This window comes from Polyodon spathula, chromosome 44 (assembly GCF_017654505.1).
Source record: "Polyodon spathula isolate WHYD16114869_AA chromosome 44, ASM1765450v1, whole genome shotgun sequence".
Taxonomy (NCBI): Eukaryota; Metazoa; Chordata; class Actinopteri; order Acipenseriformes; family Polyodontidae; genus Polyodon; species Polyodon spathula.
This window is the reverse complement of record NC_054577.1, coordinates 1,630,510-1,655,315: the sequence shown is the minus strand read 5'-3', so window position 1 is coordinate 1,655,315 and position 24,806 is coordinate 1,630,510. Positions and strand designations below refer to the sequence as shown.

At 42.7% G+C, this 24,806-nt stretch overlaps 2 protein-coding genes across 2 annotated transcripts; both read left to right on the top strand.

Moving 5' to 3' along the window:
* The first annotated feature begins 3,191 nt into the window (after positions 1-3,191).
* On the top strand, positions 3,192-5,403 carry LOC121305604 (stress-associated endoplasmic reticulum protein 1-like). Its single transcript, XM_041237296.1, has 3 exons — positions 3,192-3,397; positions 3,825-3,900; positions 5,327-5,403. Exons 1-3 carry the CDS (start codon positions 3,314-3,316, stop codon positions 5,365-5,367), a joined length of 201 nt encoding a protein of 66 aa, XP_041093230.1. The 5' UTR covers positions 3,192-3,313; the 3' UTR covers positions 5,368-5,403.
* Positions 5,404-7,647: 2,244 nt separating this feature from the next.
* Positions 7,648-24,806, top strand: srrt (serrate RNA effector molecule homolog (Arabidopsis)). The gene is made up of 20 exons (XM_041237346.1): positions 7,648-7,729; positions 9,474-9,611; positions 10,017-10,145; positions 10,536-10,682; positions 11,262-11,509; positions 13,776-13,826; positions 14,466-14,650; positions 14,804-14,902; positions 15,434-15,569; positions 15,647-15,837; positions 16,157-16,218; positions 16,893-16,971; positions 17,419-17,610; positions 19,185-19,352; positions 19,727-19,880; positions 20,361-20,554; positions 21,127-21,277; positions 21,977-22,069; positions 24,290-24,386; positions 24,529-24,806. The coding sequence occupies exons 2-20, from the start codon at positions 9,490-9,492 to the stop codon at positions 24,602-24,604; spliced, it is 2,574 nt and encodes an 857-aa protein (XP_041093280.1). The 5' UTR covers positions 7,648-7,729; positions 9,474-9,489; the 3' UTR covers positions 24,605-24,806.

Sequence of the window (24,806 nt, the reverse complement as noted above, 5' to 3'; positions counted from 1 at the left end):
GTAATGGGACCGGGGTTGCAAACAGACCTATTTCATTGTCTGCTTATCAGATCGTTCACAGAGCACTTGTGGGAACTGCTTGCTGGCTGCAGGAGATTGCATCTCTGACTTTCCCCCCTTAGATTCTTTCTTCCCCTCTCCCTCTCTTTCTTTCTTCCTCTCTCTCCCTCTCTCTCTTTCTTCAATCCTTTGGAAATGTCAATCCAGACGAACAACCCTCCTCTATAATGCAATGCTATCTGCAAGCAAATGGCAGCTCCCCTGGATTGAGGTGGAATGGGGCTCCCCTGGATTGAGGTGGAAAGGGACTCTGTATGGGGTTGCTGTGTTAGCTGCCCGTCTCTCTGCTGACAGACTCCATGCACTCAAGCCCTGCTGTTCTCTCACCTGCTTTATGATGCTTGTCCACTCTCTGTGTGATTGTGTGCATGCTTTACATTGTAACCAGCTCACTGGAGCGAGTCTTATAGTGTGGGCTGAACCAGACTGATTCACTCAACACAGAGACACACACACACACACACACACACACTAACACACAAAGACACAGAGAGACACACAGAGACACCTACACCTACACACATACACATAGAGCCACATACACAGTCACACAGAGGCACATAGACAGAGACACATACACACACAAAAACAGAGAGACAGAGAGAGACACACATCTAATCCAAGCCCTCAAGAATTCTTGCTCTTCCCTGGCTCTTCCATTTACTTCAGCTCCAGGAAGTTCTTTGTTCGAGCACTTCCTGTTGGGAAGCTGGGTGTGACTCCTTTGTGTGCAGTAGGGGAAACGCAGAGCGAGCTGGCTCCAGCGCTGGCATTGTGTTCCCTGGACCCCCTTTGACGTGGAGCCCGGGCCTGACCCTGGACCCTGCTTGAAGCCTGACCCTGAGGTTTCCTGTCAAACCTTCCCCAGGTCTCCCTGTCTGCCTATTTTTTTTCGTGTCAACTCAAACTGACAATATAATTTGACCGTGGGTCACCAACTCAAAAACCAATCCCATTCAATATGGACCACGACTTTATTTTCACTAATCAGACTGGTGTTTACAACTAGAATTGACACTAGAATTTACTCGTGGTGTCTTTCCCCCTGAGGGAAGCTATGACTTCATGTCGCGATGATGTCATCATCTCTATCACAGTGGATGTCACATGTCACAAAATTCTCTTCCCAGCAGGAGACAAGTCCTTTGCCTCACTCAAGAAACAAATTGTATTACCCAGACTGTAACCCAAGGCTTCCCTTGAACCAGTAACGTGTTTAATTAGACCTTATTCACTCGATTTTCAGCTCTTGAAAAGTCACAGATTTCAAGTCAGCCTTAACATTTTACCAGTAACTTCAACTCTGCAACATCTTAGGAGCTGAAAACAATTAAAAAGGTCTAATTAAGCAAATTATCAGTTCAATGAAGGGTCTTCCTCAATAAATGGAAGCTCGGCAGGACTGGCAAACACTGTTGCAGCAGCAAAGGTCATTCAAAATGATCTAGACAAGATTCAGAACTGGGCAGACACATGGCAAATGACATTTAATAGAGAAAAGTGTAAGGTACTGCACGCAGGAAATAAAAATGTACATTATAAATATCATATGGGAGATATTGAAATTGGAGAAGGAATCTATGAAAAAGACCTAGGAGTTTTTGTTGACTCAGAAATGTCTTCATCTAGACAATGTGGGGAAGCTATAAAAAAGGCTAACAAGATGCTCGGATACATTGTGAAAAGTGTTGAATTTAAATCAAGGGAAGTAATGTTAAAACTGTACAATGCACTAGTAAGACCTCATCTTGAATATTGCGTTCAGTTCTGGTCACCTCGCTATAAAAAAGATATTGCTGCTCTAGAAAGAGTGCAAAGAAGAGTGACCAGAATTATTCCGGGCTTAAAAGGCATGTCATATGCAGACAGGCTAAAAGAATTGAATCTGTTCAGTCTTGAACAAAGAAGACTACGTGGCGACCTAATTCAAGCATTCAAAATTCTAAAAGGTATTGACAGTGTCGACCCAAGGGACTTTTTCAGCCTGAAAAAAGAAACAAGGACCAGGGGTCACAAATGGAGTTTAGAAAAAGGGGCATTCAGAACAGAAAATAGGAGACACTTTTTTACACAGGGAATTGTGAGGGTCTGGAATCAACTCCCCAGTAATGTTGTTGAAGCTGACACCCTGGGATCCTTCAAGAAGCTGCTTGATGAGATTTTGGGATCAATAAGCTACTAACAACCAAACGAGCAAGATGGGCCGAATGGCCTCCTCTCGTTTGTAAACTTTCTTATGTTCTTATGTTCTTATGACTGAAAAGCAGAAGACACAGGGGGTCCCCAGGAGCATGGCTCGGAACCCCTAAACTAATCTCTAGCTGCACAGGTAAAAGCATGCTCTCCGTTTACTTTTCCAGAGTTTGTCCGCTCTTTATCAGAAAGCAGACGTTGCTTGCACTTTCCCAAAGGAACTTGCAAACCTTTAAACCCGTGTTTGTTTACATTGTTGTGTTTACTCTCTGCGAAGTCAATAACAAGTGTGTGAATAAACCATGTGCCGCATGAAAGCCAATCAGCGCTCTGGGTGTTTTCAGTGGCGGTGGAAATTCTAGTATCTCATATTATTATTACACTGAAAACAACACACTTTTTTTCCCCATGTAATTCTTCATAAGAAAAATATATTTTATTATTGATAACAACAGGAGCTTATAAGGAAGAACAGCCCTCAGAAACGTGTTTATTTATTGACTTGTTTTACAGTCCGGTTGAAAACCGCCCCCTGGCGGACAGCTCTGATAACGGCATGCTAGCTCACATTTCTTTACACAGCGGTTTCTGTATACCTCGGACCAAAGAAACATTTTAATCTTAAATCCTCAAAAAAAAAATAAAAAAATCCTACAAGCCATTTTTAAACGCCACACCATCGAGACCTCAAGTATTTTCCATGTATTTATTTTGAACGATTATATTTTATAAATCAATTGCTGTAACTCAGTGGGGTTCGAGAAATTGTCCTGCCAAGAATAATATATATATATGCTATTTAATAAACATAATCCACACTCGAAAACAATACCCCAGTTTCGTTGTAATATAATAGGAGACCACTAGGTGGCGTACGTAAGCAAACCCGCCCCCATCACGTGATCTGGGTGCGTAGACGGCAGCCTCAGCCCTGACGTCACAAGCCCTGGCTTTCTTTTTGCGGTGTTGACGACAGCGGAACGAGAGTCAGCCAGCTTGCAAAAAAAAAAAAAATAAGTCAATTTATTAAATCTTCCGCGGTTACAGAGAGGCTTTGAAAATGTCGGCTATTCAGAGGATGAAAATCGCGAACGAGAAGCACAGCAAGACGATCACGCAGCGGGGCAACGTTCAGAAAAACACGGTAATCCAGCCTGAAAGAATTGCAAATGTGCACCGTGTTTGTTTTTTTGTTTTTTTAAGGATGTCCCTCAAAGCTCTTTGACGATCCTGGGAAAACTGGGATTGTCCGGTTTATCAGCCTTATATAGAGATAGATAAGAGATTGATTGATTGATAGGAGATAGTTGTTGATGATGCATAGTTCACCCCCCGCCCCTAGTCTGTGTAGGTCTATTTTTTTTTTTTTTTTAAAGCATCTGCTGAATTAATAAATAATTATCCATTCTTGATCCTTGACTCCCGTTACGTTTTGTGGTTTGTTTCATGTCTTTTGTAAGAGATGCACGCAGGCCCCACCGACACACATTCTCACTGCTCTAGTATTTGCGTAACGTTTTGCATACCTGTGTGTCTGTCTGTCTGTCTGTCTGTCTGTCTGTGTCCTACAGAGAGTTGTTACTGAAGACAGGTCTCCCGTGGGACCGTGGCTCCTGGCTCTCTTTGTCTTTGTGGTTTGTGGATCAGGTATGTACCCGCCCCCGAAACCAGACATCTCTCACTTAAACATGCTGTGCATATTCAATGTGTTTGATAGGCAGTATATCTTTAAATAAGGGGCGAGTTTCACAATGCATTGCTCTGTAACTTGAACGCAGTTGACTTCCATAAGAAATTCTGAAATTTCAGAGGGCTGGATCTCATCAATATCAGGGTCTAGCGCTGTATTTTATAAAGACATTTCAGAGGGCTGGATCTCATCAATATCAGGGTCTAGCGCTGTATATTATAAAGACATTTCAGAGGGCTGGATCTCATCAATATCAGGGTCTAGCGCTGTATATTATAAAGACATTTCAGAGGGCTGGATCTCATCAATATCAGGGTCTAGTGCTGTATATTATAAAGACATTTCAGAGGGCTGGATCTCATCAATATCAGGGTCTAGTGCTGTATATTATAAAGACATTTCAGAGGGCTGGATCTCATCAATATCAGGGTCTAGTGCTGTATATTATAAAGACATTTCAGAGGGCTGGATCTCATCAATATCAGGGTCTAGCGCTGTATATTATAAAGACATTTCAGAGGGCTGGATCTCATCAATATCAGGGTCTAGTGCTGTGTATTATAAAGACATTTCAGAGGGCTGGATCTCATCAATATCAGGGTCTAGTGCTGTATATTATAAAGACATTTCAGAGGGCTGGATCTCATCAATATCAGGGTCTAGTGCTGTATATTATAAAGACATTTCAGAGGGCTGGATCTCATCAATATCAGGGTCTAGTGCTGTATATTATAAAGACATTTCAGAGGGCTGGATCTCATCAATATCAGGGTCTAGCGCTGTATATTATAAAGACATTTCAGAGGGCTGGATCTCATCAATATCAGGGTCTAGCGCTGTATATTATAAAGACATTTCAGAGGGCTGGATCTCATCAATATCAGGGTCTAGTGCTGTATATTATAAAGACATTTCAGAGGGCTGGATCTCATCAATATCAGGGTCTAGCGCTGTATATTATAAAGACATTTCAGAGGGCTGGATCTCATCAATATCAGGGTCTAGTGCTGTATATTATAAAGACATTTCAGAGGGCTGTGTCTCATCAATATCAGGGTCTAGTGCTGTATATTATAAAGACATTTCAGAGGGCTGGGTCTCATCAATATCAGGGTCTAGTGCTGTATATTATAAAGACATTTCAGAGGGCTGGATCTCATCAATATCAGGGTCTAGTGCTGTATATTATAAAGACATTTCAGAGGGCTGGATCTCATCAATATCAGGGTCTAGCGCTGTATATTATAAAGACATTTCAGAGGGCTGGATCTCATCAATATCAGGGTCTAGCGCTGTATATTATAAAGACATTTCAGAGGGCTGGATCTCATCAGTATCATGGTCTGTTATGTTTGACCCTGTCTTGTGAATTTTGTTTTTCAGCTATATTCCAGATCATTCAGAGCATTCGACACGGAGCCTAATGGAACAAGCTCACCTGTAGAATGAAATTGTGAAGATCCCCCCCTGGACCCCGGGGTTGTGGGGAAACTGGGGGAGAGGGGGGAAGGGGGACTAAAGGGATTCCCCGACGTGTAAATTCCTGTGCACCAGTTACCCTGTTTTTATAGAAAGCATTTTTAACAAAAACTAAATCGTTTGTTTGAAAGATTGTGACTTTTTTTTTTTTTTTTTTTTTTTTTTTTTAAAGTTGTTTCTTTTTAAAGATCATTTTATATAGTATGTCTCAGTGTGTGTTTTGGGTCCAGAGTTGCAAATCCAAGTTGCTGTGGGTGACAACTGATCTATCTCTAGAAATGCTTTGAACGTAACCCTTCCTGCGAGTGAAGCGCTGGTCTGCTGGCCCCAGAATCTCGTGGAAGGACCACACTTCGTGGCAGATGGTGCACAGGGTAATTGTTAGTATTTCTGGCAGCAAGTCCTGTCTGTAGTTTGTGTGTCAGCGACAACAATATGCAGAGGGGACTGCCGTAGATTTCCCAGCAGCCTTTGAAATCCCAATCGCTGTGTCTCCTAGGAGTCATGTGATCATGCAGTCTTTACAACCAGGATATTACTGATTGTTCCTTAGAAAATGGTTGCATGCAGAGAGAGAGAGAGAGAGATGGAGTTAATTCCTTTTAAATTCCAGTTGCTTTTTAAAATCAATTCATAGTTTGATTTCCTTTAAAGGAATTGATATTTGAGAGACCTTAATAATCCACTGAACTCTGACCGTAGCAGTTTCGATCCGTGATGCGCTGGAAGCGACAGCAAGGGCGCAAGAATCGGGAATGGGTTTTAGAAAGGAAACTGGAATCGAAAAACAGGAATTGACCCCACCCAGAGCATGGAGACGATTAATAAACCAAGCGCACCCTTTGCCAGGAAGTGTGGTTATTTTGAGCATTGCAGAAAGCACAGAGCTCAAGTCAGGATCTGTTAAATTCATGTATGCAAGCTAAAAACTCACAAGTGTCTCCCAGAGACTTTCCGAGCAATAAAGAGATCGTTTATCAGCTAGCTCGCTGGTCAAGCACTTAAGAAAGGGGGTCTTCATACCAGGAGATTCAGCTCAGCCACTGACTCCCTGTGTGAGACCCTGAGCGAGTCACTTCACCTCCTTGTGCTCCATCCTTTGGAAGTAAAACAAACAAGGTCCTATTGGAAGAGACTCAGCAGCAGTTGATGATGCAGAGTTCACCCCCCTAGTCTCTCTTAAGTCGCTTTGGATAAAGGGGTCTGCTAAATGACTAATAAAAAATACAATCACCGTAAAAGGCTTCCATTCTCGTGGGCTAGCCTGAAGAGAGAGCGAGATGCTGATCGGCTAGCCATGGCTCGGAGGCGTGCCCGTTTCTAATTGGCTGTGGCCTGTGCCGCTATGGGGTTAAGAAAATGCTTGTTTCTAACACAGTGGTTCTCAACCCTGGTCCTGGGGGAACGCTGCCCTGCCAAGGATTTTGCTCCAACCAAGCGCTCAATTACATAATTGAAGCCTTAATTGAACTCATAATTTGCCTAATCTGAGCTTTTTAATTATTTTAAACAGATGGGAGTTGTCACTTTAGGTGTAAAATTGTATAATGAACATAAATTCTTAAACTTTTTCTAAGCTGCTCCATTTAAAAAGCTCAGATTATGAATTAAGGCTTCAATTATGTAATTGAGCGCTTGGTTGGAGCAAAAACCTGCAGGGCAGCGTTCCCCCAGGACCAGGGTTGGGAACCACTGTGTTAGAAACAAGCATTTGTCTCAGGCTGTGCCTGTCCTTCAGCTTCCAGTACAAGGTAGCGCATAACGACGCCTCCTTTAGAAGCAGCGTTCTTAACCAGCCACACCACAACTATACCACCTCCTTGTATTGTGTAGAGGCTATGCAACTGTTTCATACAAATAAAAACATTTTCTCAAGTCTTCCATAGTGGTGTGAAGTTATTGGGAGCACTGGGATGAGGGGAGGCATGTGAATCTTACGAACACCAGACTGGAAACGCGTTGGTCTTTGCTAAATGCTGCAAACATTCGCCAGTGTTTTTATTATGCGCATGAAAAACATGCTGACACGGACATCAGATTCCACTGACAGTCCGTACTTGTGTGCATCGCAGCCGTTTCTGGAGCGAAATGGGTTTTATTTGGCGTCCAATATTTGGGGGATTTGTGGCACATGTCTACTCATCCCTGGGCGTGGTACGTTGAACCTCCGGCCGGTTGGTGGCGCTGTAGGAAAGTCGCCGCGTCGCTGTTCTTAACCCGAAAGCGCGGTCATCCGGGTACTCGCCAGGGCTGCCGCAGGAAGAAGGTAAGAGAGCTGGCTTTGAAAGAGTAAACACAACAAAGACGGTGAATACAGGGGTTTGCGTTTCTTTACTTTTTAAATTAAAAATGTATACCTGTATATATATTTATATATAGCGTGTTTCGTGTAATTAAGAAGGGTTTAAGTCGGTGGGAATTAATTATTTTTTCTCTTGGGGGGGAAAAAAAAAACCGGCGGGCGTCTCGAGGTCGCTCGAGCGCGCAGAATATTCCAGAACGTTCAGAATAAAAAATGGATTTTAAATTTTTTTTAAAAAAATTAACGGTTTTTAAAACGGCAATAAAATAAACGAACGCGTCTGACCAAACTCTGTGGGGGGGGATGTTTTATTTATTTTTTTTTTTATTTTTTTTTTATTTATTATATATATAGATCTGTGGGGGGGGGGAGGATTTTTATTTTATTTTTTTTTTTTTTTTTTTATTTTAATCGTGTGGTCCCCCCTTACAAAAAAACTAAAAAAATAAATACAAATCACAATATAAATAAAAATAAATGTATAGGGGGATGTTTTAATAAAAAAAATTTATTATTAATTGTATTATATATTATTTCTTGTATTCATAGTAATTTCCATATCCCCTCATTATGAATATATATTATTGCAGAGATATATAATTAATAATAACAATAAAAATAAAAAAAAAAAATAAAAAAACATCCCCCCCCACAGAGTTTGGTCAGACGCGTTCGTTTATTTTAAATTTATTTATACATACCAGAATTTTAACCCGTTTCAGACCCGGGTTTCGTTTTCCAGACGGTCCAGTCAAACAAACCCTTAACGATTATTAATAAATGATTTCTTTTTGTTTCAGTTTGAAAAGCGATTGCCTGTTTTAAGTGCTCCGCCGTTTCGGTTTTTATGTTCTCGCTCCCTTTTATTAAACTGTAATTAACAGGGTTTTATTTTTATTTTTTAAAGTCATTCGGTTGTGTAATTTGATAAGTGTTTAAATTAAGGGGAGAAAACTGACGCATTTGATTATTGTAAAGCTGCATTCAGAAATCATTAGACTGAACGAAAATGCATCTTCAAGTAAAATCTGCGATAACCGTAACAATTTATAGGAGGGGGTGAAATAAGGAACGGACTTTAGTAATTCGCGTTTGATTTAGAAAGCGAATCTGCTCAAATATATATTTTCATGGGCATCACGTGATCAAAAATAAAAACCGAATACCTATATTGTAGTAATAATAATAATAATGCATAATCATTGTTATATAGCGCCTTTCACAAAGGCTATCCCAGGGCTTTTCAAACCGCCCCCTCAAAAGGACCCTCAAATGACTTAACTAGACCCTTAACTGAACTGATCATATTAGACCAGCTTATTTTCAGCTCTTAAACAGTTGCAGTTCAAGTTACTTATCGAGTATTGTAGCTGACTTGAAGTATGCAGTTGTTCAAGGGCTGAAAACAAGTAAAAAAAAAAGGTCTAATTAAGCAAATGATCAGTACAATTAAGGGTCTAGTTCAGTAATTGAGAGCTGGGTTGGAATGGAAACCAGCAGCCACAGCAGGGGGTCCCCAGGACCGAGTTTGAGAGGCGCTGCTCTATAGCAGTGGTGCACAACTGGGGCCATGTTTTTCTTAGTTGGATTGGCACCCGTATTTGCTACTGATGTTGTGTTTTATAACTGCTGTTATCTGTAAGTTGAGATTTATGTAACAGCTGTAAGCCGCCCCTGGATAAGGGCGTCTGCTAAGAAATAAATGCATAATAATAACCCTGGCTAAGACCTTGGCTCTCCTTCTCGCAGGTTTGTTGAAGAGGACATGGCTGATAACAGCGACGACGAGTACGACCGGCGGCGAAGGGACAAATTCCGTCGGGAGAGAAGCGACTACGATCGCTCCAGGGAGCGAGACGACAGGAGGCGTGATGATTGGAACGACAGGTGGGGTTTTGAAAAGTGCCCGACCCTCGCTGTGTGGCGCTTTTAGAGCTGTTTTATAGTTCAGTTCCTAGAATTAATTGCAGGAGGCTTGGTGGTCCAGTGTGTCTATGTAACAAGCTCAGGTGTGTCTTATTATTAAACTCTTGGCGAAACCAGGACTGGATCACACTGCTGCGCAATCTGGGTCGGAGCTCGCTGTGGCTGAAGTCTTTAGTGCGGGGGGTCGAACACAGTTGCCAGATCCGCTCCTAGTCTTATTCCAAGCCCTGTTCTAAATTTTGTTTTATTGACCTCATTAAGCATCCGTCTTCATGGTCTCCTGTTAAACCTGGAGTGGAATAGCCCTCCAGGATCGGGATTGGGTGGAAGCCTGCTGCTGTAACGGTTTTGTTTCTCCCCGTTCAGAGAGTGGGATCGAGGCCGTGAGAGGCGGAGCAGAGCGGAGTACCGCGATTACGACCGGGGCCGGCGAGAGAGATTCTCCCCGCCTCGGCACGAGCTGAGCCCGCCGCAGAAACGCATGAGGAGGGACTGGTGAGCACAGAACCCACACTGAGAAACCGGTTTAGGACCTCGCCCAGTCCTGGGGCTGAGAACCACCCTCCACGAAGGATGTTAATTTAATATTGAAATGATCAGGAGCCAGGAGTTTGAGCAGGGTTACAAACTCACACAAGCCCTGCTTCTGATCATTAGTGCTGAGGTGTACATATATAATGTTGTGTTTTTTTGCATTTTTTTTCTATAAAAGTTTTTGCAGGGCAACTTCTCAAACTCCGTAGAGTTCACATACAAAACTGTTTAACGTTTATACAAAATTGAAAAGTAAAATTGTGACCGAAGGAAAGTTTCTTTCTATATCTGTGGCACGTGACTTGACCTGTGTCTGTTTTTAATCTCTTTTTTTCTTCGTTTTGTTTGCAGGGATGACCACAGCGGTGACCCCTACCACGGTGGCTATGACATGCCCTATGGGGGTGGGGGACCCCCCAGTTACGGCCCCCCTCAGCCTTGGGGACACCCCGACATGCACATAATGCAGCCGCACCATGGCATCCCCATCCAGGCAAGGTAAGTCCCATGGCAGAGGTGGTCAGGATAACAGTAACATGCTGGATCCGTTACCTATTAATAATCTACACACAAGCGACTCCTTTTCATGTAAATACAGCTGTGTGGAACGAACACTTTGTGTAGCATAAAACGCTATTTTTCATTCTAGCTTTCAATAATGGTTAGACGCTTTTGTTAACACGTTTTTAAATACATTTTCAAGCCTGCAAAAATGAAATCCATTCTGCTATTGACACGTTTCTCAGTGAGTGATTGAGACGTATTTCTTAACAACGATCGATTGAATTGATTAACCCTTTGCGGTCCTGCTTCGGACCAGGTCCGACATGAAAATTTTCGCTTTCCAGTCCGATGTCCGGACCCTGTCCCGCATCATCAAAAAGACGTTTGCGGTCCTGCTTCGGACCAGGTCCGACATTAAAAGCGACACCAACAATCAGAATGCAACTCTTGTTTTATTTCCTCTGTATGTTTTTCGTCTCGACGAAGACGAGGTCAGAGACCTTATAGAGTCTTTAAACCCGAAAAAAATCTACAATTTTATTGATGCGTTTTTTGTTTTTTCGCGGTGGTCAGGCTGGGTAACCTCCATGATCTGGACATGGGCCCCCCTCCTCCCGTGATGAAGACCTTCAAGGAGTTCCTGCTCTCCCTGGACGACTCTGTGGACGAGACGGAGGCCGTGAAGCGATACAACGAGTACAAGATCGACTTCCGTCGGCAGCAGATGCAGGACTTCTTCCTGGCGCACAAGGACGAGGAATGGTACGCTGCTGCACTGCGCCCCTCTCGCGCTGCACCAAATTCACTGCGTCTGTGGATAGACGGATAGATCCCAGAAAGCAAGCTTTATTTAGCTTTGCAGAGTTTTCATAATGTTGCTTAAATCACCTTTATCTAGCCCAGCGATGTCAGACTGCAGACCTCAAGGGTCGCAGGGTTTTCCTTTGCACTGTATTCATGTAGACCTGGAGAGAAGCGTTCTGTGCGTCCAAGTCATCAAATAATTAGCCCAATTAAGTAACTGAGAGCCGGGGGGGGGGTGTAGTGTAACATAAGCCAGAAGACTGCGAGCCCCTCCAGGAGCGGAGTTTGACACCCCTGGTCCTAGACCTTGTAGGGTTTTTACAAACGTCCAATCAAGTCCTCTCTTTTTCTAGGATATTAATCTCCTTTTAATTCATGCCATTAACTCATGAAATACTAAATTAATTTCTTGGGCAGGACGACTTAACGCAAGCTGTATTGATGTAATTTGCATAAATTACATTTAAACTTCAAGAGTTAAGTTCTCATAGCGATCTAGTTAAAGATAACGAAGTAACAGGTAGATGATGTGGATTTAACACAAAAAAACAATCTCCAAAAAATTAATTTTAAACTGGTATTAATGGACTTTGTTCACATAACATTGACTGTTTAATATGCAGTAACTGTCTGGTTTTAATTGAGTTCACGATCCATCTGGGCTGTGTGTGTGAGTGTGTGTGTATTTTTTCTCCTTTGTTTTAGGATTGTTTCTTGAATTGTTTTAGAAAACGATCTTATAGTAGTTTTTAATTGTGTGCACGTGATCTATTGACACTTTCAATTTTGCTTTCTTTTAAGATATAAAGATTGTGGATGTCAAAGTGTATGCATATATGTTTTGTTTAACAAAACCCTTCTCCCCCCCCCCCCCCCCCCTTCAAATTCCAAGGTTTCTGAAGAACAAAACAGGATTGTTCCTTGTGAGCCTTCGCCGGATATGTATTGCGTTGTCGCTCTGCTCGTTTTTGTAGACAGAGAGGGTTTTGCGCTGCGCACAATGCAGCGTTTAGTGGTACAAAAGTCATAGGGTCCGATAGCTAGACAGGAGCACTTTTTTTTTTGTTGGTAGAACGAAAACTAAAAACAGACGCGCACAAAAATTGGGTGAAGTGGATTAAATAAAAAAATAAGCCACTTCGACGAAAACGTACAGAAGAGCCCAAACGCGCGCACGCACGCACACACGTGCACGCAAAAAAAAACGTGCGCTGTGTTAAGTCCTAAAAGAAGCAAGGTAAATTGGTCCACACAAGTGATGCATTTCTTGTAATATATATTTAGTTTTTCCAATCTTTAATTTTTTTTCAAAGTGAGAGAGGTTTCCCAGTATTAACAGCGATGGGGAATAAGACTCCCATTGCACAGCGGTTTTTCATCCATTCCAGGTTTTACTACCAGCTTGGTTAGCCCATACAGTGTGTGTGGGTGACTTGCTCAGGTGTCTTATTAGACTAGTAAAACCAGGATTGGACCATACAGCTGTGCAACGGGAGTCTTGTTTCCACGCCTGAATGCACTTCCACCCTGGTACTGTGTGATCAACAAGCTTTGACTCCAGATTGCCATTACCTTCATGCAAAATTCTCAAACCATCACGCGTTTAGGTCAGCGGTACTCAACTCTGGCTGTTGAGATCCATTCCAGTCTTGGTCTTTATTCAAGTTAGTTGCCTTTTAACCGCTTCAGTTAACTACATTAGAACCTGCTTGGAGTGAAAACCTGGACTGGAAGTTGAGAGCCGGATTGGAGTACACTGATCCTAGGCAATATGAATAGGGCACAAGAACAAAGTACTTTGATCTATCCCTAGATTTTACATGAAGTAAATTGACCTGGATTACTGGGAAACCCTATCCTATTTTAATTGTTGTAGATTAGTTTATAACTTCTAACTAATGCATGTAATTTAATTGATGATGAAATATATATTTAAATGTGTTGAGAGGGGGGGTTTGGTAATGGTTACTGATGCCCCAAACCATTACCAATGACTAGCGGACCTGCTCTCGTCCCTGCCCCCCCCCCACCCCGCCCCCTTTCTTCCCACATCACATGTGTAGGGTTTTAAGAGGGCTTCAAAGGCCAGTCCAGGTACCACCCGGACGAGGCTGGCCAGCGCGCAACGTCTGTGGCCCTGGCCCCGAAACGAAAAGGACCGAAAGACCTTTTACCTGCCAAGCTGAACCGGAACTGGTACTTTCCTCTTCCTATCTGGAGGAATAACTCACACCGACTAATGCAAATGTGTACGCTGGCATGTGTCTGTCATGGTCACATGAGTACCTGGACCAGAGGAGAAGGCACCCGACATCCTCAAGGTCCTTGATGCAGGTGTGGCTTCCTGGGTCTTACACAGACACGCACACGCGTGCAGCAGTGTCATCATCTCATTAGTCGTTCCTCCTTGTAACAGCGGTGTCAGACTCCAGTGTGTGTGTTTATATATATAATGTAAAATAAATAAATATGCTTTTGATACAAGGTACACAACCATTGAAACATTTTGAAGCCTGGAGAGTGTTCGGTTTGTCCAATTAATCAAATAATTACACCATTTCTTTTTTAAACACTTATTTCAAATTAATACAACTAAGTTTGTCTATCGCATGTTTTTAGTGATTTTTGTCCAGTTGACTTTTTAATAAGCCACACGTGCGATTTTTAAGTTTTAAAAACAGTAAGAGAAAACCACACATGGTAAAAGTTTTTTTTTTTTTTTTTTTAAGAAGTTGTTTAAGATGACGAAAGCACAAAGCGGTCTGACATTTTCACACTTCATGAGGGTCTGTTTTGTGTATTTATTTTGTCCCCCTGAGCTGAAAATTGAAATTCTCACACCCTGAGGTTCTCATGCAGGCAGATATCAAGTTTCCAGACCGGTTTTATTTTAGCTTACTCTGTACAGAGCAGAGTTTGGTACCTCCTGAAATCTTACAGCCTTGACTCGAATCTCTCCTTCCCCCTTTTCAGCGGTCATCAAAATGGAGGGCGGGACAGAACACGACCTACGCATCCTGGAACAGACCACAGAGGAGGAAGAGAATAAGCACGAGAAAGGGGGGCCGGGCGGAGGGGAGACCCTCAAGAAAGAGGAGCCGAGAGGCGGGGACAGCGACCGCAAACTGGCCGACAAGGAGGACAAGAAAGAGGAGAAGGTAAGCTTCAGACGCTGCAGGAAAATGCTAAATCAATCTGTCTGTTTCTTAACTAGCGTCTGGCTTTCTAAAAAGCAGCGACTGAAAGCCGGTTGTGGAAGTGCTGAAAGTGAAGGCTGCTCAAATACAAGTGACGTTGTCTCCCCGTCGCAGGGGGAGAGCGGGGGTGAAAGCGTGGATGATAAAGTCATGAAGTCCTCGGAGGATGAGGGAGAGAAGGCAGCCACTAAGGAAGAGCCGGAGAGCAAGAAGGTACAGGGCACCGTGGAGGGAGAGAGGGCTTTGTGGTTTGAGGGTGTAGTTGTCAGGTGAGACGTAAAACAAACAAGGTCCTATTAGAAGAGACTCTGCAGCAGCTGTGATGCCCCTAGTCTAAGTTGCTTTGGATAAAAGGTTAAATTACTAATTTTTAATTGTATGTTTTTAAAAATATTTCATAATCTATGTCTACTATCAAATATTTAAGATAACCTGATTTGCAGCCAAACATAACGTCCAGAATTTGGCTTACAAGTTTGATCAGGTAAATGTGCTGTAAAATGTTGACACTTCTGTTTGTGTAGGAACTACAATTGTTTTTCAATATAAACATGCTGTCAATGTAGTCTTTAAACACTGCGGTATATTTTAAGATTAAAAATAACTACAAATGGGTAATTTTTAAAAAACATTGTTAGTTTTGGACGTAGTAAAGCAGAAATAACCAGCGAATTGAATGCAAAGCGGCCACAAGGGTGTTAAACTAGAAGTTTGACGTTAACGAAATTGAGTTTGTGTATGCAGGTGAGCAAGAAACGCAAGAGGAAGCACAGCGGGGATGACAGTTACGATGAAGACGAAGGCAGCGCGTCCGACTCTGACTCTGAATCTGAGAGCGAGAAACCAGAGGAGGAGGAGAAAGAGGAAGAGGAGGAGACTGGTGTGTGTGTCTTCTATTGAGAACCAACACTACAAAGTCTTTCTCGGCGTCTTCAATTTCTGTCTCTCTCCCCACAGTGGAGCCCAAGGAGAGAGGAGAGGGGGAGAAACCGAAGGAGGAGAGGAAGGGGAAGGAGGAGAAGAAAGAGAGGGAGCGGAAGGGGAAGGAGGAGAGGAAGGTGGAGCTCACCCCGCGCCCGCTCCACAAGACCTGCTCCCTGTTCATGAGGGGCCTCGCACCCAACATCTCCAAGGCAGAGATTGTAGCGGTGAGTCCGAAACGAGACTCCTATTGCATAGCAGGTTTGCCCATTCCAGGTTTTACTACCAGCTTGATCAGTCTCGGTATGTGTGGGTAACAAGCAGAGGTGTGCCTTACTATTAAACTTAGTTAAACCAGGATTGGATCAAACTGTTGTGCAGGTCAAGCCAAGATCATACAGCAAGGATGGAAAGAAGTCCTGTTTCATAGCTGTTTCTCCATTCCAGGTTTTGCTATGAGTTTGTTTAGCCAGCATGTCTTATTAAACTGCTTTTAAAACCAGGAATGGGTGGTGTTTAGTGTTTGACAGCTCTGTTTGGTTTCAGCTGTGCCGAAGATATCCAGGATTCATGAGAGTTGCGCTTTCAGATCCACAGCAAGACCGAAGGTAAGTTTTTGAGTTCAAAATTATTAATTTTTTTAAAATCAATTCCCAATTTCAATTACATCACTGTTGTGATTTGCTCTCATGTGAAGTTGGTTTTTAGTTCACTAACCAACAACGACTTCAAACTCAATTCGTTTGCCGCTGTGAGAAGCTCTTATTTTTATTACTTTTTTTTTTTTTTTTTTAACAGAATAGTGCGCACTGCTGTTTTGATCAGTGACGCGGCTGGAATTGATTTTAAAAAGCGATGGTAATCTGACCAGTGAACGACAAATGTTTCTGTAAATTTTGTTCTTAATTCAACCAATAATGTGCTTAATTAGACCTTTCTACTTGTTTTCAGCTCTTAAACAGTTGCAGTTCAAGTTACTTATCAAATACTAACTTGAAAAATGCAGCTGTTCCAAGAGCTGAAAACAAGTAAAAAGGTCTAATTAAGCAAGTGATCTGTTCAATTAAGAGTCTAGTTCAGTAATTGAGCGCTCAGTTGGAATGAAAACCAGCAGACACGGGGTCCCCAGGACCGTGTTTGAGAAGCCCTGTTCTAATCTCATCTCCCGGACCCAGGGAACGTTTAGCAAAGCCTGAGCATCACAGACCACTTCCTGGGCACTCCCCTCCCTTAACCCAGTGTGTGCTCTGATCTCTCATGGTCCCTTCTCTCTGCTCCACAGGTTTTTCCGAAGGGGCTGGGTTACGTTCGACCGCAGCGTCAATATCAAAGAGATCTGCTGGAGCTTGCAGAATATCCGCGTGAGTCCTGCGCTGGCTGGAGCTGGGAGCTGCTTCCACGCAGAACAGCAGCAGCCTGTCCTGCTCTGCGCTATCTGTGTTAAGATTTTTTTTTTGAGCTTTGTCAAAGTTGTACAGTACAACTCCCATGTATTTTATTCAAGCGTTCCAGAGCGCTGTACGAAGCTCACAAACAAAATCGCTCTTCTATACAGTACACTTCAGTTACAACCAATTTTATGTAAAAATGTTCTTTTTACAATAAACAAAATATATATGTATATTTATATATGTAATAAAATAAATGACAGCAAATTGTTTTAACTTTGTACAGTGCCTGGGATGCTGTAGTGTGAAGGGTGCTATATATAGATAGATATAAAAATGAGTATTGCATTATAGAGGGTAGTGCTGGCAATTCTGTTGTGCTTGTTTTAAGAGTTGCTGTGTGTGTTTGCTCTCTCCCAGCTGCGAGACTGCGAGCTGAGCCCTGTGGTGAACAAGGACCTGGTACGCAGAGTCCGCTACGTGAGCGGCATCACGCAGCACAAGCAGGTCCTGCGCAACGACATCAAGCTGTCTGCCAAGCTGATCCACGCCTTGGATGAGAGAGAGCTGCTCTGGCGCTCCAAGGACAAGGGCAAGGGGGACAGCATTGCGGTGAGAAGCCCAGTCCCGGCACTTTAACAGGAGGGGGGGGGGGGGGGGGGGGGGTCTATTTCCTGTTAAGTTTCATTTAGAATGAAATCTTGCGACTGGAGAAAACGCTACCTGTTTGGACAAACCGGGTAGGTCCTCTTGTTGAGCAACCGTGCGGTTAAATTTTCGCGCTTAAATTAGTCCTTTTTTTTTATATATATATATATGTGAATCTTCCTGGATAGGCTATTCCATGCTTTTGTAACTGTTTAAAAAAAACGTTTTGTTCTGAAGTCTCTCTGCTTCCATTTCTGCCCCCTTGTGGCTCTTTCAGTGCTAAATTCTTGAAGCTGTGCCTAGTTAACTTTTAATCTAGACCTTTTTTTTTTTTATGATTTGAAAAGACTCCAGTCAATTCCTTTTTAATCAATTCAGATTCCTGCGTTTTTAATCGATTCCAACACGTCGTTGATCAACATCGCACTGAGCAGAGTTCTGTTTTTAAGACTCTCTTCTTGCAGTGACAGCAAATCCCTTCCAAGTTTGCAGGGCACAGTTTGTTAGGCAATTAAAAAAATGGAAAGCTGTTAAGTCTCTAAAATATTAATTCAAATTTCTTTGCGGGGAGATTGATTTAAAAAAAAAAAAACAGTATTCATAATCGATATTTCGTCAGTCTTTGTATACAATTAAATGCTGCGTTCGCACATTCTGGTACAGAAATGTTGTTGACCCCCCAAATAGTCTCTTTTATATAGCGCCTTTCATGCAAAGAGTTTCTCAAAGCAACTGTACAATACAAAGCAGGTAATTGCATTTGTATGATCATCCCCAGGAGTGTCTCATACACCAAACCACTGCTAACAATTAGACCGTTCAGTACAAAAATAGTCCTAATGTTTAAAAAAAGCAGCAATTAAAAATAAATAAACGTGGTTGTAATTGTAAATAAGTGTGTGTGAATGAAACATTTACTTTTTAAAACAAATTGTATGAAACTAGAAGAAAAAAAAAAAAACCCTGGTTTTACTTGACCGTTGTCTGCATGTCCTTCGGATGAAGCAAATCGAGGTCCTATTGGAAGCAACTCTGTAGCAGCAGATTTGTAGGAGAATGTGTGACAAAAACATTGAGAAACGTTAGTGTAGGGATAATAAAAAAAATAATAAAAATTAAAAATAAATCAGTTTCTGTGTTCCGTGGTTTCCCTGGGTAACCGCCCTGCCCCCGGAACGAGTCGTAATTTCCTCGCCCCCCGCCGTACTGGTTCGGAGGGTATGGGGGCCCGCCTGGAGATCAAACGCGAAATAAAGATTTGGAACAAGATTGTCCAAGACAAGAAAAGGATCTTGATACCAGGAGGTTCAAATCCTGTCTCAGCCACTGACTCTCTGTGTGTGTGTGACCCTGAGCAAGACACTGAACCTCCTTGTGCTCCATCCTTCGGGTGAGACGTTGTTGTATGTGACTCTGCAGCTGATGCATAGTTCACCCACCCTAAATACTCATAATAATGATGTAGAATCACCCCCTTGTTAAGTTGCTTTTGGATAAAAGCATCCAATTGGCTAATTTAATAATAATGCACTCTGCAGATGGCAGCTCAGAACCCGATCCTGAAGAACATCACAGACTACCTGATTGAAGAGGTGAGCGCCGAGGAGGAGGAGCTGCTGGGGAGCAGCGGGGACCAGCCCGAGGATGGGGTGAAGGAAGGGAATCCCACCGAGGTCACCATCGAGAGGGACGACAAGCTGGTCAAGGTAAGGATGCCTGGTGGAGAGTCGTTGTCCCCCGTCCTCCCTCCACAAATAAAAATCAACTTCATTATTTTTTTGTCGGAGATGTTTGAAATTTTACTGACGGGTTGAATCCGGTCGGTCAGGCGAACTGTCAGTTTCCTCCTCGTCATGCTTGTCTCTAGGCTTTTCAGAGAAATCAGGTGTGCGATTTTACCATGCTGTCAAAAAGCTTACAAGCACCTTTTCTGTGTTCAAAAGCACTTTCTTTCCCTTGACCAAAGGTGTGTTTAAACATACAGAAACGTTGGGGAAGTTTAAAATAAGCGTGCGTGTGTGTGCGCGCGCACAGTGCCATAGTCCCGTCTCGTGACGTGGTCCTGTGTTGTGTCCTCTAGGTGCTGGACCGGCTGCTGTTGTACCTGCGTATCGTTCACTCCATCGATTACTACAACAGCTGTGAGTATCAGTGTGAGGACGAGATGCCCAATCGCTGTGGCCTGCTGCATGTCCGGGGCCCAGTCCCCCCAAACCGCATCACACACGGGGAAGGTAAGAGCTGGAGGTGGGGCTGCTGCACAGGGAGAGCAAGTGATGATGTGAGAATGAACAAGACCACTGGGGGGAGAAGGTGCTACACAGGGAGAGCTAGTGATGCTGTGAGAATGAACAAGACCACTGGGGGGAGGAGGTGCTGCGCAGGGAGAGCTAATGATGCTGTGAGAATGAACAAGACCACTGGGGGGAGGAGGTGCTGCGCAGGGAGAGCTAGTGATGCTGTGAGAATGAACAAGACCACTGGGGGGAGGAGGTGCTGCGCAGGGAGAGCTAGTGATGCTGTGAGAATGAACAAGACCACTGGGGGGAGGAGGTGCTGCGCAGGGAGAGCTAGTGATGCTGTGAGAATGAACAAGACCACTGGGGGGAGAAGGTGCTGCGCAGGGAGAGCTAGTGATGCTGTGAGAATGAACAAGACCACTGGGGAGTGGGGACAGTAAGGACTTTGTGTGTGTGTGTTTGTCTCCGTGACAGTGGTGGACTGGCAGAAGACCTTTGAGGAGAAGCTCAACCCGCTGTTCAGTGTGAAGGAGATCATCTCCGAGGAAGAGGCCAAGAAGATGGGTAAGAAGGACCCCGGGCAAGAGGTGGAGAAGTTTGTCTCTGCAAACACACAGGAGCTGGGCAAGGACAAGTGGCTGTGCCCGCTGAGCGGCAAGAAGTTTAAGGTGTGTGGGGGTGCCTGTGGCTGTCCGAGTGAAAATTTAGGGCAGTTTATTTTAAACTGGTTTTCAGTGTCTTTTTCTTAGCAGATGTAAAATTAATTTTGTAGTTTTAGTGGTAGCTTTTACTTTGTGTTTTTTTTTTTTTTTTTTTTTTTTTTTTTTTAAATCCTAGTTTTTTTTTTTACCCTTCCATTATGCTTTGGTACGTGTTTTCTCCAAATCTCCTTGGTAGTTCCAATTCAGGGAACACCCTTTCTGATACAGGCAGCAACAGATTTCACAGTGACCGTCACAAAAGTGGCATATTTGGAATTTAGTTAAGGTTTGTGTGTTGTGTTTTTCCTTCCTAACTCTTCATTACGACAAGGAAAATATATTGCTCTGCCCCAGTGTGTGAGTTTGTAACCCTGCTCAAACTCCTGGCTCCTGATCATTTCAATATTAATAATAATAACAGACTTCATTGAGGGGAGCAGCAGGGCTATTGTGAATTTCAAGCTCCGTTTTTTAGGTCTGGAAAGCTCGAAGTAACTATTGTATGTATTATAAATAATGAAATGGTATTGTTTTTGCAGGGCCCAGAGTTTGTTCGCAAACACATTTTCAACAAGCATGGGGACAAGATCGAAGAGGTCAGGAAGGAGGTGATTTTCTTCAACAATTTCCTGATGGATGCCAAGCGACCCTCGCTGCCTGAAATCAAACCTCCCCCTCCCCCGGTGCCAGGTTTGTAGTGCCAGAACAGCCAAGCAAAATACATGGCTAGCAATTTATTTATTTATTCTGACCTTTTCCCAAAGCGCTTTTACAAAACAATTTCATTACAAGACTAACAATTTAAAATATACAAATTGTTTTCCATAAGGTTGAGGGAGGAAAAAAAAAAAAAGAACAGTAGGTTTTTAGTAGAGACTTCAGATTCCTCCAGTTTCAGAAATTCTGACACAACTAGAGGCAGAGGGTTCCAGGGGGAGGAAAACTCCTCACTCCCAGAGTGACCCACGTTAATCAGGGTATTCAGCATGTTGAAGCCTGGAGAGTAGTTGATGTCTTGGGGTCTGTTGATTGACTTAATACCAGGATGCCTGAAGGTTTGAATAGAAAGGGACAGTGCAGAATAAATTACTTTAAGGTTTTGAATAGGAGTTAGGTGAGTGTAGTTACCACAGTGGCATCAAAAGCCAGCAAGTCCCTCTGCTGTTTTGTTTCCCTTGAGAAAGGTGTGTTACACAGACCGGGGAGTTAGCTGGGTTTTTTTTGAGCAAAACATCTCTTCTATGTATGTCTATCTGTCGTATCTATCTTGTATATCTACCTTCTCTTATGCATACACAAAAACGCATGAATGTGTTGAAAGATAAAACCACGTGGTTACCGTTTTTCATTACAACTAAAAACCAGTTGATCAAGTGCTTTCTGTCTCAGGTGTACTGAATCAAGGAGTGCCCTACCCTCACCAATCGCCACAGAGTCTGATGGGATACGGACAGCCTCGTCCTCCACTCATGGGATACGGAGGTAAGGGTGCAACCCAAAAATGTTATTAACACCCCCCCTCACTCGGAGCTCTCTAACCCTTAGTGGTCCATTTATTCAGCACTTGTCAGGTTGTGTCGGGTCCAATTCATTTTTACATGCGTGGTTTCTATTTCAGTGTAAAACCAGTTTAAAAGGCACTGAATCACTCACTCGGTACTGCATCTCCAGCCAAGCCCCACCTCTTGTTTGCTGTATTGTTCACATACCTCTTTATAGATGTGCACACTGATAGATATATGCATGGTTTGAGCATACTCTTTGAACTCAGGGGAGAGTTTTAAGGAGTACGGAGATGTTTTAAACTCTTGTAAGTGGTTTTGTTCGTGCATTGGGCGGGCTGTATATCCAGACAACGTTTTATTAATAAAGAAAAATCACACACTCAAGCACAGGTCTCTATTCATTTTTTTTTTCCTCCGGAAAAGTCGAACACCGTTCAATGGCTGAGTGAGACCGATAGGAGCCGAGTGAAACCGAAAAAAAAGGGCATGTCTTATAGTCCTGTCCACTACAGAGATAACACAGACATAACAAAGGAGAGAGCTGCTTCTGCATCCAGCGCTCGGAGAATATCACAGACATCTGCAGAGCTTTTTGAGATGTTATAGTAATAAAATAATGACTCGGATCGCATTATTGAGGAGTCTGGTGATAAAACGAGTGACACGTCAGAAGTCTTAATGAAATCTCAAACCATTAATCCGCCTTAACAGCTCTTGTCCTTCTCTGTCAAAGTCATTAATAGAAGAGTCTTCTCGAAGCGTTTGCTCAGACGCGTGGCATAACTTGGTCCTATGCTATGGCTCCCCTCCCCCCCTCACTGGTTGTTACCAGGACTTCATTCATTTCTATTATTTTAATGAAGCCATATATAGCTCACCACTGACTCCCCTTTCCTGCACCAGGCAGTATTTCTTACATGTAAAAGATCACCCATTATATAAAACTTGGATTCCAAACTTTAAAACTCTCATTAGTTGCCAAAAAGTTATTTCCTTCAGTTACCCCCTGCCTGGTACCATTTCTTTTCAAGGTTAACAGATGAATCGCCCTCTCTTTGGCAGGTCCTACTATATGCCCTACACAGACTGGCACCATTGTGCTTTGGGTGAAGTTTTTAAGTTAATTTCTACACTATATTCTCTTCCTTTCAAACTCTTACGTTTCTTCTAGTTACAATAAAGCATTTACACTTGCATTCTGTTCGAATCATTCTAGAATACCTGTGTTTAGCTTAAAGACTATTTTCACGTCAAGCTTGCTTCTCCAAGTAAGAAACGTGATGCTCACGTCTGCCTTTCTGCTAAAGGTTATAAGCCTTGACAGCAGTAGCTCAAAGACAAGCTTAACTCATTAAACGCTTGTTTCTTGGTCATTGTGACCCCAACCTAGCTCCCTTTCTTTACTCAGATACAATAATATTTTTCACTGTTATAACAGAGTAAACAGGAATGTAGAATGCTCTCACATAACTGGAGGTTAATACAGAGCATATTATAACTTTGTATGAACAGTGTGTTTTACAAGTTTTAGTATTTCTGCTGGCTTTATATTGTTTGTAACATAGTACCGTTATTGCAACATTAATACACATGCAGTTTTTCAAATGTTCAGTTTGCATCCCAAAGATCAGCCTGCTTCCAGTAGCTGTCAGTATCTTGGGTCAGAGTCTGTCAAATGTACCTTTCACTCAAAACAGGTGATCACACCTTGCACAAGGGAGGACAGGTTTTAGGTGCATTTTCGACAATGCAGTACTGAGTGTCCTTTTGCAATTCAGTGCCTTTTATACCTGACAAGCGCTGAGTAAATGGACTGCAAAGGGTTAATACTTCACTAGCACAATACAGATATGGTTATTATGTATTCAGCCTTCAGGCTAGTCATGCAAAAAACTAGAGCACCCCACCACTACGTTCTAGAATAATCAACAGGGGTCGGTTCTGTTATTTTCAATTTAAACGCAAGCTGTAATGAACATGTTAAATTTGATAGCCTTATTTAACTGTGCCATGTTTATTTGTCAAGGCTAGTGTTAATTAATATGAAGGAGGTTCAGTGACTTGATCAGGGTCACACAGGGAGTCTGGCTGAGCCGGGATTTGAAACTCCTGGTATCAAGACCCCTTTCTTTAACCGCTTGACCCTCCCCAAGTCACGGTGCTGTTCCAAATCTTTTCTTTGCGTTTTGATCTCCAGGTGGGCCCCCGTACCCTCCGAACCAGTACGGCGGGGGGCGAGGAAATTATGACTCGTTCCGGGGGCAGGGCGGTTACCCAGGGAAACCACGGAACAGGTCTGTAGCAAAGAAGCGAGATTCCAATTGAATTCTCCAGGCGATTTGTTTGGTACCAATGCTGAGAGCCTTGTGAATTTTTTTTTTTTTTGGAAGTTGACCGACCCTTTTGTATTAATTGATTTGATTTATTTTTGACCAGGATGATCCGAGGAGACCCTCGAGCCATCATAGAGTACAGAGATCTGGATGCGCCAGAAGACGTCGACTTCTTTTAAACTGTCAATTTAAAAAAAAATTAATTGATTTTTTTTTTTTTTTTATTCTGAATGATGCCCTGACTCTTTTTTTTTTTTTTTTTTTTTTAAATCATCCCTATACTAACATCTCTCAAATGTTTTTGTCCATGTATATTTCACTCCACCTGACCCTAAACTGTACACCTGCAATTTTCCAATAAAAAACTATGAACAAAAAAAA